The sequence below is a fragment of the Mus caroli genome, unplaced genomic scaffold (genome assembly GCF_978045245.1).
Source record: "Mus caroli unplaced genomic scaffold, Mus_caroli_1 scaffold_7, whole genome shotgun sequence".
In the NCBI taxonomy this organism is placed as follows: Eukaryota; Metazoa; Chordata; class Mammalia; order Rodentia; family Muridae; genus Mus; species Mus caroli.
This window is the reverse complement of record NW_028227262.1, coordinates 25,599,533-25,613,351: the sequence shown is the minus strand read 5'-3', so window position 1 is coordinate 25,613,351 and position 13,819 is coordinate 25,599,533. Positions and strand designations below refer to the sequence as shown.

The window sequence follows — 13,819 nt, the reverse complement described above, 5'->3', positions numbered from 1 at the left end:
TCATCTTTCAGATGACGCTTCATGACTTCATTATGTTTCCACTGGTTAGTCTCTCTTTACCTTGGGACCTTGAGAAGTCTCAGCTCACTGAGTGTACACAATCCACAGGTGTTTGAGAGGACTTCACACTTTTCTTAATTGTGTGTTTTCCTGCTGACAGTCAGGATTCCCAGGTGCCAGGTTCCTGAGCCCTTGGAGACTCACAGTGACTCTGTGAAGGGGACATAATCTAGGGCTACGCAGGTGCAAAGCAGATTGTACTCCAGGGAACTGATGACGTGATTGGATACTGGTGGGCCTGTATCAGGACAAAACAATGCTTTATAAACTTGATCTACACTGACCAGACAGCCACATGCTTTATCAGTTTGTTGATGTGTTATCGGGATCCATGACTCTCAACTGAACAGATTTCCGGGTTTTATCCATTTTTTTATCAACGTAAATATGAGATTACTCATTGCCTTCTCTCTCTGGATTATTCTCATTGTGTTCCAGGAACAAATTTCTTGTTTCTCCTTAAGTATACCTGCTTCTCCTGGCTACTATCAAGATGGGGATTTTGTGATAGGAGGACTCTTCTCCCTTAGAGTGATGATTAGACGCTTCATAAGTAAATTTAGCTTTAAAGATGCATTCTATTTATCAGAATTTCTTTATGCGTAAGTGTTCGGCTTTTCTCATTTAAAAAAATTATTGCTTCAGGATTTCATACATATATACAATATATGTTTATCAAACCCTCCTCTACTACTTCCCCCCCACCCCAATGTCCACTGTCTCCTGTCTCTCAAGTTAATGCTCTCTCTGCCTCTCTCTCTCTCTCACACTCTCTCAACTTTATCTATTCTGTCTCGATCTCACTTTTTAATCTACTGAGTTCATTTAGGCATGCCAGTACTGCAGGAGTATAGGACATCATCTAGAGTGTAGGCAAATGGAAACTTCCTGGAAGGAAACTGACTCTCTGTTCCCCAGTAGCCACCAAGTGCCCAGAGCTAATCAGCCACGACTTTCTCTCTGTGTGTCTCCTTCTACTCATGCGGAATCTCTTAAATATGTAAGAAGGTGTTGAAAGCACTTTGAAGTAAAAAAGTTTTCTTGGTAGATATTTAGTGTATTGTACTGAAAACATGTTATTTTTCCTGTTTAAATTGACATGACACTATTTTTTAAATTGCTATGTTTGATCAAGCACTGTGTATTTTCCTGAGGTTTATTCTACTTTTGAAGACCACAAGAAATACTAAGTTTTAATGTTTGCTATTTCCCACATGCTTTTCTCATCCACTTCAATTTCTCAGACACAAATTGCACAGTAAAATGTGAAACTTGTATATTCAAAAGTATGTGTTTGTGCAAACCTTTAATCTGACAACCGCAGAAGCAGAGGCAGGTGGATCTCTATGAGACTGTGGTTAACCTAGTCTACATAGTGAGTTTCAGTCCAGCCTGGGCTGAATAGTGAGACACTGTCTCAAAAAAATTCAAAAGCAAAAATTGTGAATAAATTGTGCTATGAATCTTCATTTTAACACTAATTCTTCTACATTTTTAATATAGAATATCCTGTTTATTTCTTGGATTATTGTGTATATTCTTTATATGACTTAGATTATTAAAAATAAAAATCCAGAGTTTAAGAGGGAGCATGAGAAGAGCTACAAGGAGAAAAGAAAGGAAGGTAACTCATGTAATTATATTTTAACTAAAAATTAATATTAAAAAGAACACAAAAATTATCTTTATAATATTTCATCATAGGCATCTTACCAAACATTATCAACATATATTGGCAATGGTTTTTGCTACAGAAAAAATCAACAAGGATCCAAATATTCTGTTCAATATGTCCCTGGGATTCTATCTCTTCAATGTTGACTATCTTGAGATGAAGGCCATGGAAAGTTCTATGGCTTTGCTCTCAGGAGAGAGCCCCCCAATTCCTAACTACAGCTGCAGGCCTGAGAAGACTGATAAGCTGGTCGCAGTGATAGGAGGCATTTCAACAGGAATATCAACTCAGATCTCTCGAGTTCTAAGTCTCTACAATGTCCCACAGGTACAAAAAAAATCATTTCTTAGGTTAAAGACAGTAACATAGTAAAAAATGCTAGTTATTTCAGCTCTTGTTTATTGATGAGGTTTGGAACTAATTAAAATTTACTATTTATTCATCATTTTAACTCTGGTGTATAAGTTATTCATAAGATGAAATCATGTTTGTATAACAAATTTAATTTAAAAACCTTTAAATTTGAAAACTAAAGATAAAATAATGACAACCTGTATTTTTTTTTATTAGATATTTTCTTTATTTACATTTCAAATGTTATCCTGAAAGTTCCCTGTACCCTCCCTCGGCCCTGCTCCCCTACCCACCCACTATGATTTTTTGGCCCTGCCTTCCCCTGTACTGGGGCATATAAAGTTTGCAAGACCAAGGGGCCTCTCTTCCCAATGATGGCTGACTAGGCCATCTTCTGATACCTATGCAGCTAGAAATGAGCTCTGGGGAACTGGTTAGTTCATAATGTTGTTCCACCTATTTGGTTGCAGACCCCTTCAGCTCCTTGGGTACTTTCTCTAGCTCCTCCATTGAGGGCCCTGTGTTCCATCCAATATACGACTGTGAGCATCCATTTCTGTATTTGCCAGGCACTGGCATAGCCTCACACCAGATAGCTAACCTGTATGGTAACAACTCCAAGAAAATGTTGTTTGCCTTGTACCACTGTTAATACTGACTTTCTTTTGTATCCAGCTTTAGAGCATCACCAAGTGTGAGGAGTACAGTAATTCTACTCATGTATCTCCAGCGTAACCACCATGGACATTTTCCTCATTCTTTTACTGTGGTATCAGCTCACATGGTCACATTGCATTTCCCTTGCCAAAGACCTGTGAGTCAGACACACTCTGACTGATTGTTGGGAGTGTTTGCAATTTTCCTCTGTTGGCATTAATGTTTTAACTTTTGTCTTTAAAATTCTTTCTGTTGATCAGTAATGATTTCTTATAAACAGTGCTAGAGTAGCAGCAGTTATAATTCAAATGCATCCTACTTAGTAAAAAACTTGAAAAGGGCTCTTTAGAAATTTAACTTTGCAAATAACAGTTCTGATACTAACTGTTTCTCTCTATATTCGTGAAGTATCTCAAAATCTTTGTCAAATGCATTAGGCTGTAATTTTGTTTTTAATTTTTATCTTTTTTTTTTAACTTTTGAGACAGGTTCTCACCATGTAGTCTTGAGTGTCTTGAATTTCCTATGTGACCTCACAGAAATCCTTCTGCCTTTGCTTGTCAAGGGCTGGGATTAAAGGCATGTATGTTTGTGCCTGACTATATGCTTATTTTTATGTTTTTTTATGAATGAATTTTATTTCTTCTTTTAAACATTTGACTGAACATATGCTTATTATGACATTTATAATGAATATCATTATTTATAAGAAATGCATATATATAATTGTACTTCGCTCATTTTTGTCACAGATCCTCCTATCTGCCTCTTACTGGTTTCCAGTTTCTCACCTAACAGTTCTCTATTCTGTTTTACTACCATGAGTTGCTTTGAATTGATTTTTGCACAGGGTAGAGAGACAGGTAACTCTTTCTTGACTTTTCTACATTTGGCTAGATATTCAATTTCTCTAGCAATTTGTGGAAGTGATTGTCTTTTCTCCAAAATATATGTTTGACTATAGTTTTGTGAGTTTACTTACTGGTCTTGTCTTTAGTTTGTCGAAAAGTTTATCTTATACCAACACCTGGTTGCTATGTTACTATGGCTCAGTTTTAATAAGTTGAGATCTAGTGTTGAAAACATGTACTGTACACTCTCTTATTTAGGATGGCTTTGCCAAGTTGGGGTCTTTGTGTTTCCACATGAATTTTAGAATTGTCTTTGCTAGTTTTGTTAAAAGATTCATAGGAAGAATGGATGAGAATTATCCTTAATAATATATCATTTTGGCATATTTGTAATATTAATTTGGCCAATCTGTATGCATCAACATTTATCCAATTTCTGGCCTCATCTTTAATGCCTTTAAAATCTTCCACCTCTTTGTATAGGCTTATTCCTAGGTGCTTTTTTTTATTGCACATGGTAATACTCTCATTATTTCTATCTCTACAAATTCATTATTGATATATAGAAAGCTACTAGTTTGGATATCTATTTTGTGTTCTGTTACTTTGATGAAAGTGTATATATGGTCTGAGAAATTCATACTTAAAATTCCATGGAAAGCCCATGAGAAAACTTTCAGAAATAAACATATGATATGCAAGGAGGAATAATTTACCTTCTTCTTACCCTATTTGTGTGTGTTTTCTTACTATATCGATTTTGCTAAGATTTCAAACTAAAAATGAATAGCAAAGTGAATACTCTTTGGCCCTTTGTTTGTAGTTTTACTTTTAAATTTTGAATGTTTCATCTGGCATTCTATCCATGTCAATATCCCTATATTCAGTAGTTAAGGAGTAATGATATTTAGGATGTCGCACTACTTTGGGACTTCATGTTTCTTTGGTCTCTGTGTTTGTGTTGTGAGTCTTCTGGCTTGGATATTTCTTTTTGTTTTACTTGCATATCTTTTTATTGATCCATGGACTCCTTTTATGTCAATGCATTTTAATTATTTTTAATATTGTGCAGAAAGAGGGAGGGAAGAGAGAGAGAAAGTGAGAGGTTATGAACCATCTGGCACAGTTTCTGGAAATTGAACTTCAATCCTTAGAATTATTTTTTTGTCAGCATATGATGCATAGATTTTATTATGGCCATTCACATGCTCTTTGTTCTCACTGTCTGCATCCCAATGCTACAAAGACCCTTCCATCTTGCTGTTCTGCTCTTCCAACTCTTTCAGCTTTTAGTTCAGTGTTTTATTAATTTTCCCTGCCTAGGATTTATTTGACCATTCCAATGATTCCCTCTCTAGTTCTCTCTCTCTCCATGATTGTGTGTATGTATGTGTATGTGTGGGTGCATGTGTTTGTGTCTGGTATGTTGTACCTGTGGGTATGGTGTGTGTCAGGTGTGCAGGTAGGTATGTCAGAAAAACCCACACAGGGAGATCAGATATTCTTCCTCCATCTCTATCTACACTGCTGCTTTAAATCAGGGTTTTCACTGAACCAGAAACTTGAGATTCTGAGCTGACTCTTCGGCAAGCTCTTAGGATTTACCTGCCCCTACTCTGCTCTTTGGATACAAACACGCAGGCAACTCTGACTTGCTATGGAGATGCTTAGGATCCTAATACAGGCCCTAATGATTGGAGAGCAAGCACTTCCAACCCACAGAGCCTCCCCCCAGCCTCATTATATATATCTCACATATAATTTTAAGCTAGTGTACAAAGTGGATTTATCATGGCATTTTCATGCATGTACAGCATTATCATTTACTCTTCAGTCCCCTCAGGCTTTGGCCTATCAGACACCACATTTATAGTCTGATTCAGAGGTCAGCTCCTAGTCAGCAAGACAGTAAATTAAATCCTCCCTCCATAAACTGCCTGATCCAAGTCCCTTCCAAACTAACTATTCAGTTTGTGGCCAATGTGAACTTCCAATTCCACACTTGCAACCTGAGGCAGACTCATCCAGGCCTGTTTCTTCTGCCTGCAGGCTCTGTGAGGTGCTGTTACTTCCCATTCTCAGTCCCTCACAGGAGGTCAGTGTTCGATGATCTGTTTTCTCCTGAGATGGCAGCCTACCACAGCCCTCTCAGTTGTGGAGAGTGACAAGCTAAAGCTCTTCTGTTTGGTCAGCTCATCTCCCTGGATGAGCAGCTGTCTTCCTGAGAGCAACACCTGGATTGGAGACCTGAAAGGAGCCTGGGCTTGTCCTGTCAGCAGGACAACAGGCCTTTCTATCACAACCTCTGGCTTTATCTTTCAGATGCACTTTTGTCACATTTCAAAAACATAATTTTTAAATTTATGGTTTAACAGTAGTTCACTCAGATTTTGGAATATTTTAAGTAAAAACAATTATAAACTAGTTTCATGGGCTTTCTGAGCCCATTATCAATGTTTAGTATTATAAAAAATTGTATCATGTTGTATCATCTATTTAAATTGTTTAATTTGAGCCAGGCAGTGGTGGCACATGCCTTTAATCCCAGAACTTGGAAGGCAGAGGCAGAGACAGGTGGATTTCTGAATTTAAGACTAGACTGATCTACAGAGTGAGTTCCAGGACAGCCAAGGCTATACCGAGAAAACCTGTCTCAAAGAAATTGTTTAATTTGGTCATTTAGTAAGTACTGAGTATTTCTTTATGCTACAGTTTCCTTCCTCAATGTACTCATGTTTACTTCATTTTCTAATTTCTTCTTTCCTATTTCTCCTCTGTTTTCCTTTCTACCCCTCTCTTTCAGTCAGTTGACATGTATTGAGTGTCTGTATTCAATTGCCATGATTTTGGATTCAGTAAGTATTCACTAATATTCAAGTCCAGATGCCTGGCAAGAAGTCAATGAATAGAGCCAGGGTGTCAGATGTGGATTAGGGTATGATCTAGTAGGCATTTGATTTTAGGAGTTTCTTTAGAGAATTTGTGTAAAAGAGGGGATTGAGTCCTAATCTGAGACATGGGACACTGGGAGATTCTGATACCACCAGTGTAGAGAAAGATAGAAGATTCACTAAGGCAGACTGATAGTGTTGTCCAAAAGTTGAAATACATTCCTTGATCAAAGAAAAATATCCTGGGGCTCATTCAGGAGTACATTTTAAAGAAATGTATTGTTTCATTTCAGTAAGTGAAGTGAATTTAATAATTGGTCATTTGATTTGGCAAATTACTAATCTAGTCCTGTCCCAACCCCAGAGGAGATGCCCTAGAGTGCATAGGAATGACAGAGTACTCATGTCAATTAAAGTTTTCTGGTAAGGACAGCAATGTGATGGGAGTGACCAGAGGCTACTGTTACATAGGAACTTTACAACAGTCATTGAGGTAGATAGTTAATCTCCTATACTAAGCAAGCTTGTATTAAGCATTACAGAAAGACAAAACCAAAGGAACGTGCAGGGTAATAGAGACTTCACTAGTGGGTTTTAAAATGCTTCTTAGATTCTTCTTTATTGGGTAATTAGTTATGGAATTGTGACTTCAAGTAAAAGGCCTTTAGTGTTATTTCTCCACTTCCATATTAGGAGGAGGAAAGTTTTGGTACAGAAAATGACAGGTTTGTAAATGTACTTATTTGACTGGTATTGCCTGAACTGAGAGAAGGAGATAGACACTCTGTGACCCTGTTTGATACATTTTATAAAAGTGAAAAGAAAAAAATACACTTCATGTAAGGACTAAAAAGTAAGTGATGGATCATAAGTAACAAAGTGGTATTTCTTAGTACAGTTATTTAACTGTTTAGTTTGTGCAAGAGTGCATTAGGAGAAGATGTAAACTAAATCATCCGAAAATAAACATAATTGTAATATGTTAGTGGTAACTTTCTGTTTAGATCAGCTATGCTCCTTTTGACCAGAGCCTTGGGACCAGAGTCCAGCTTCAGTCTCCTTACCAGTTTCCTGTGCACACCACAGCTCTGTATCAGGGAATTATTCAACTGCTGCTATACTTCACTTGGGTCTGGGTTGCCCTGGTGGTTCCAGATGATATAAGGGGAGAATTCTTCCTTAGGGAAATCACAGAGGAGATGAAGAACCAAGGAATTTGTGTTGCATTTGCAGAAAAAGTTCCAGAATTTCGTGCTAAGGACACAGTAAACAGGAAACGTTTTATGGAAAGATTCCCATTGACACGTGTTATCATTGCATTTGGTGACACATATTCTCTTCTGAGCTTTGTGGATATGGTCATTCACTATGGTACTTTTCATAATGTCTGGATCACAACTTCTGATTGGGATTTCACCACATTTCCTTTTCACCAAGATAAAAGTCATATAATCTCTGTTAGAGGATTATCATTTTCTGTTCACATGGATCAAGTACTGGGATTCAAGGATTTTCTCAGAGATGTTCAACCTAGAAAATACCCTCATGATATCTTTATTCAGGATGTGTGGTCCATCTTATTTGAATGTCCATATTTGTATTGGCAGAAAGTCAGGGAACTAAGTCAATGTGAGCCAAATGGCAGCCTGAGCACACGACCTCTGCATGTTTGGGATATGAATACCTCACCCTCAAGCTACAAAGTCCATGCTGCTGTGTATGCCATTGCCCAGGCACTCCATGAGGAGCTGTCACTCAGAGTGGAAGGAAGCTCACTGGATAAAAGTGTACTCCAGGCTCCTCTCCCATGGAAGGTAACAACAGCTGGTCTTGTGTTTTCCTAGAGTGTTGGGTTCTGGCTTATAAGTTCTGCCTTTTGTTTCATGAACTTTCATAGTTACTTTCAAATTAGAGATATAATTAAAATAAAACATATTGTGGTGTTTAGTGTTGAATTAATATTTCTATGAGAAAACAATACAAGCATGATGCTGAAAAAAAAAGGTTTTCCTAATTTAAGCACTTTCAATTAATAATATTCAGTTCCTTTCACAGTCATATCTTTTTTATTGTTGTTTTCATTGTTTTGTGAAGAAACTATAGAATACAACTCAAATGCCTTGGGCAAGAGTAAATATGATATATTTTAAGGTATTTTTGGCACATTTGATGCCAATAGTTTGTTTTATTTTGGTAAACAGATCCTAGGAAGAACACATAGCTCTATAAGGCTAGAAATTTTCATCCATGACTGTTTTCCAGTGCGTATGTCTTCACGAGTTTGAAGCCAGTCTGGACTATATAGAAAGACCTCATCTTCAAAATTAGATCTGAACCCCAACTGAATTAAAATATCAAAACACTAATCATGACACATCAACTTTCCGAATGTTTCCCCTCTGCACCTGCTTATCTTTTCAAACTTACTGATTTTCTAACAATGTACCAGGGTTCCTTCCTCTACAGCCGTGTCAACACTTTATTTTATGAGGTTGTTTAAATTTGTTCATTGTTTGGCACTTTCAAACACTTATGTAAAGAATGGTGGGCATTTCCTACCTCTGTCCCATTGCATTCCCGACCCCTCCCTCCCCTGTTGGAGCTTTTTTTCCAATCAGCACTCTCCATTCTCATGGTTTAGTTTTATAAGTGGGATTCTCCGAATTTAATTAGAGGTACTCACCCAAGAGTGGCAGGTTATTTCTTAACTAAGGCTAATTATCCTTTAAAATTACATAAATCTTTTGTGTGCTTTGAATTTTGACATCAGGCATTCTAACACTTAGAAAGTTGTGTAGTTCATGGTGAGTTGCATTCCCCTTTCTCTTAGATCAGTGATGGTAAACATCTTTCCACACACCTTATGGCCACATGTATCCCTTTCTTGAAAAAAAAAAAAACCAATCTAACAGACATTTTTTCTTATTTTAACTTTTGGCTAAACAATTTCATTAGTTACCTATAACCTGGGATAATAACCCTTCATTAGGTGTCTTGCTTGTAAATATCTTATTCCATTCCAGGAATTGGTTTTACACTATTGGCTGTTTTCTTTGCTAAGATGTTTTCTTAATTTATCTTAGCTCTGGTTTTGATATCTTCATGTCTCTAGCTGCATATGTATCAGAAGATGGCCTAGTCGGCCATCAGTGGGAAGAGAGGCCCATTGGTCTTGCAAGCTTTATATGCCTTAGTACAGGAGAACACCAGGGCCAAGAAGTGGGAGTGGGTGAGTAGGGGAGGGAAGGGGAGGGTATGGGGGACTTTTGGGATAGCATTGGAAATGCAAATGAAGAAAATACCTAATAAAAAAAGAAAATGTCATCATCAAGAACAATGACATTAAACACTACCCTCTCTGTTTTAATGTAGGAGTTTTTTATTATGAGGTTTTGATCTGTTTTTACTTTATTTAGTATATAAAACAGACAAAAATCCAAATGCAGTTTATCACCCTGTTTACACAACAGCCTTTGTAGAAGAGCCTACATTTCACCCTTTTTTCCTGGTGTCTTATGTGTTCAGTTGATTTCTGCATTTCTGTTCAGCTCCTCTGTGATGTATGGATGTTACAGGTCATGCTTGTACTGCTGTAACTTTATGAAACTATTTGGAATAGGAAATGCAATGCTTTAATTTTGTTCTTGATCAAGTTTGCAAAAGGCATATCTTGTGGGCATTTTAGGTCTTCAGAAAAGCATCATTTAAATTTTCATAGCGACTGCCCTAATCTGTGAAACTGTTTGCATAATGAACTATTTTAAACAGTATTCATTCTTTTAATTCTTGATGCTGTTTCCTTTCTATGTCTTTTCAACCTCTTTCAACTGTGTCTTACAGGTTTTGCAATAGGGATATTTTACTTATTTCATTAGATATTTTTCCTAATTAGTAAAATAATTAGGAATATTGTTCTATTGTTTCTACTGGCATACATTTGTTATACATGCTATTCTGTTTCATAAGAATAATTACATTCAAGTGTATAACATACTCATTTGACTATGTTTCCCCTCGGTTCCTTTACTCCACTTTCTATTCCCTGCAGAGGTGTAGTAGTTTGAATGAGAAATGTTCCCAACAGGCTCAGAATTTGAACAATAGGTTCTTGAGGCATTTGTCTAGGGAAATTTGGATGATGGAGAGAGTTCCTACAGTAAATACATCAATGCAGAAGTCTTTTGGCATTTATTTCTCTTCATCTTACTTCAGGGCCATCCTCTCATCTTGCAGGTGAGGATGGGAACATCAGCTTCCTATGCCATCTCATATCCTTGTTGCCATGCTCCTCACCATGATAGACTCTGGGCCTCTTGCAACCATAGGCCCAAATAAACTCTTCCTTTTGTCAGTTGCTCGGGTCATAGTGCTTTATCACAACAACAGATCAGTAACTAATACACACTTGTGTTAGGCACATTTTATTCTGTACACAGTTCTGCCTTTACTCACAAGTCTTCTGTTTTTATGTACGTGTGTGTGTGTGTGTGTTTGTGTGCGTGTGCTCTTTTGTGTGTGTCTGTGTGTGCATAAGTGTGACTACAGTTATGTGCAAGTGTTTGTACATGTCTATGCCTGAGTGTATGCACATGTGCATGCAGGTGCTTATTAATATTCATGTGTATGTGTGTGTTTATGTGATAAAATGAACTCTACAAGTGAGAGGAAAAAGTGCAACATGTGACTTCTTTAGTCTGATTTTCCTTAATATGATAATTTTCTTACACCATTTTTTTCATAAATGCCACAACATCATTAGTCCTTATAGGTGGATATAATTCCAATGTTATTCCAAATTTTCTTTAAGCATTAATTAATTGATAGACACTATATTAATTACTTTCCAGTTGCTGTGACAAGCACTATGACCACGAACACTCATAGGCGAAAGGGTTTGACTTACAGTTCTAGGGATAAAGGTTTCCTTGTGGCAAGGAGTCATGGCAGGAAGCATCAGGTATGGTGACAGTGGCAGGAGATCATATTTCAATCACAAGACAAAGCAAAGAGAAGCAACTGAAAATTCTCTATTCTCTCAAAGCCCATCCCCTAGTGACATGTATTCTCCTTCAAGGCTACGCCTCTGACACTTCCTGAAACACTGACAACCTATTAGGTGACAAGTTTTCCATACCTGAATCTATGGGGGAGAGATTTATTCAATCCACCTCACACTCCTAAGCTGAGTCATGAACTCGTTATTGCTGCAATAAGCCCTAATGTCAAGTACCTCTGATACACTGACTTAAAAGTCCTTCAAGTAAACATCCAGAAGTGATGGAGTTGGATCCTAGGGTAGGTCCATTCCTGTTTATTTTGTGGAACACCCTTTCTGGATTACAGAGTGGCTGGCTAATTCACATTCCCACTAGTAGTATGTAACCAAGTTCTTTTCTGCATATTATAGGCAATATTTGTTTTTATATGGGTTTTCTATTGCTATGATAAAGTAACCAAAAGGGACTTATGGAAGAAGGAGTTTATTTTGGCTTAGGTTCCAGAGGGAGAGTCCTTAATGGTAAGGAGGCATAGCAGCAGATAGCTAGAATAAGAAGCAGTGAGATCATATCTTCAACCACATGTAAGAACCAGAGAGAGCAAGTGTGATGAGGCTACACAGTCTCAAAGTCCAACCCAGTGACATACTCCCTCCAGAAATGTTCCACAATCTAAAAATTCCATAACCTCTCAAAATAACACTTCCAACAGGGACCAAGAATTCAAATTTCTGAACCTACTGGGAACAGTGATTATTCAAATACTATATATATTTCCACTGTTTGTGTTCTCTCTGTGTGTGTTTGAGAATTCTGAGAATTTCTTGCAGTGTGTTTTGATTTGATTCATCCTCCTTTCCCCCTTCCCTTTCTACACCCAGATTTACATTCTACCCCCTTAGGAACTTTCAAGATCAATTCTTGCAGTATTAATAATTTTGGATATGTTGCCTCCTGCTGGTGCATGGTCAGTTTTCCTGAGGCGATCGATACTCTTAGAGAAAATTGACCATCCCTTCCAATCGCTTACAATTGCCAGTGGCATCTGAGGTAGGGTGTTGCGGCCCGCCCGCGGTCCACAACACGAACGGTTCACTGAGAATGGCAGTTCCCTGCAAAGAGAGGAATCTAGACGGGGCGGAAGAAACAATGGAGTCAAGACAACATCCTGATCAAGACTCAATTTAATATTTCCAGACACTCAGTTTATAAAGGAAGGGGGAGGGAACCCAATTTCCCGCCAAGTAACTCAGGGTCCAGTAGCAGGACGAACACGTGTGTGCCTCCAGGCAGCAAGGGCAGGTTCCAGCAGTGGGCGTGGCAGGACGAATGAGCCGGTAGCTCCACCCTTGAGCAGGCAGGTTCCAGGCTGGGGGGAAGGGAGGCCACATTTCCCCCCATTAGATAACAAAACAAAAATAAAAAAAAAAAAGGAGGTGGCCTGTGGCAGAAAAATTATCTATGTTCAATAGTTCTGCCTGAGTTCCTAGGGCTAAAGAAAAAACCTATTTCCGTGGGATTCCCTAACTATTCTAATGGTAAACTGTATCTGGCTAAGGCTGTAGGCTCTGACTTTATAATGCTAATTAGTGCTGAATAGGTAGCTACCTGTTTGCCTTTTAAGTAGGGCGTTGGAACCCTGGCTGAGTTTAGCTAAACAATTTTAGAATAACACTGAACTGATAATTATCCACAATTTTGGGTGACAGGCAGGGGAACAGTGAGAAGAGATTAAGACTGGCTGGCTCCTAGTACAAGGCCAATTGGCTTTTTTATTTTTTGGGTGGGAGGCAGTGAAGGGCTTGCTCTTACAACAGCAAGGTCTCCAATCTCTCTCCCCCCTATTAATTAAGTTTAAATAGGCAATGCTTAACAGAGGTGATCAAATGATTTTCTCATCCTTAGATGAGTGGGCCTTAACCTTGACTTGGGTGGACATTAGCCTGATTCCTCCCGTGAGCATTGTAACGACTCACATCTGTGGCTCTTGGTATCTTTTGGGGAGGGGAGGCAGAGCCTTAAGTATTTTTGGTTTTTAGCTGGAGTCAGATACCAACCTCTTTCAAATCAGGTGTGTCGCACAGGGAACTCAGAAACGGTCAAACTGGACCTTCCCTCCGCAGTAATCTCCTGCGCCAAGCGGTACCCATACCGTATTCATACGATTATGAATCAGTATCGCAATTCTGAGTTATTGCGAGGTCTCTATATGAGACTTGTCAACCTCAGATTTAGCAAGGCCTAGACAAGAATTATGTCAGTATTAACACCATTAATTTTGGTTAAAATAGGAGCTGAAAGTCCTTCCTCTTCATCTCTGTTATTCCCAGTAGC

The 13,819-nt window shown here is 38.2% G+C and overlaps 1 protein-coding gene across 4 annotated transcripts in view; it reads left to right on the top strand.

Moving 5' to 3' along the window:
• The first annotated feature begins 354 nt into the window (after nucleotides 1-354).
• The window catches only part of LOC110288140 (vomeronasal type-2 receptor 26-like), a 46,033-nt gene continuing 32,568 nt past the window's right edge, over nucleotides 355-13,819 (top strand). Inside the window, exons 1-4 of one of the 4 annotated variants that reach the window (XM_085839957.1) lie at nucleotides 560-662; nucleotides 1,564-1,684; nucleotides 1,815-2,062; nucleotides 7,493-8,302. In XM_085839957.1, the coding sequence (XP_085696083.1) occupies nucleotides 1,850-2,062; nucleotides 7,493-8,302 (1,023 nt within the window). In that variant the 5' untranslated portion in view covers nucleotides 560-662; nucleotides 1,564-1,684; nucleotides 1,815-1,849. Of the gene's footprint in view, nucleotides 663-1,563; nucleotides 1,685-1,764; nucleotides 2,063-6,400; nucleotides 6,453-7,492; nucleotides 8,303-13,819 lie in introns of those variants that run through there. The other 3 variants (XM_085839958.1, XM_085839955.1, XM_085839956.1) reach the window with 3 other exon arrangements.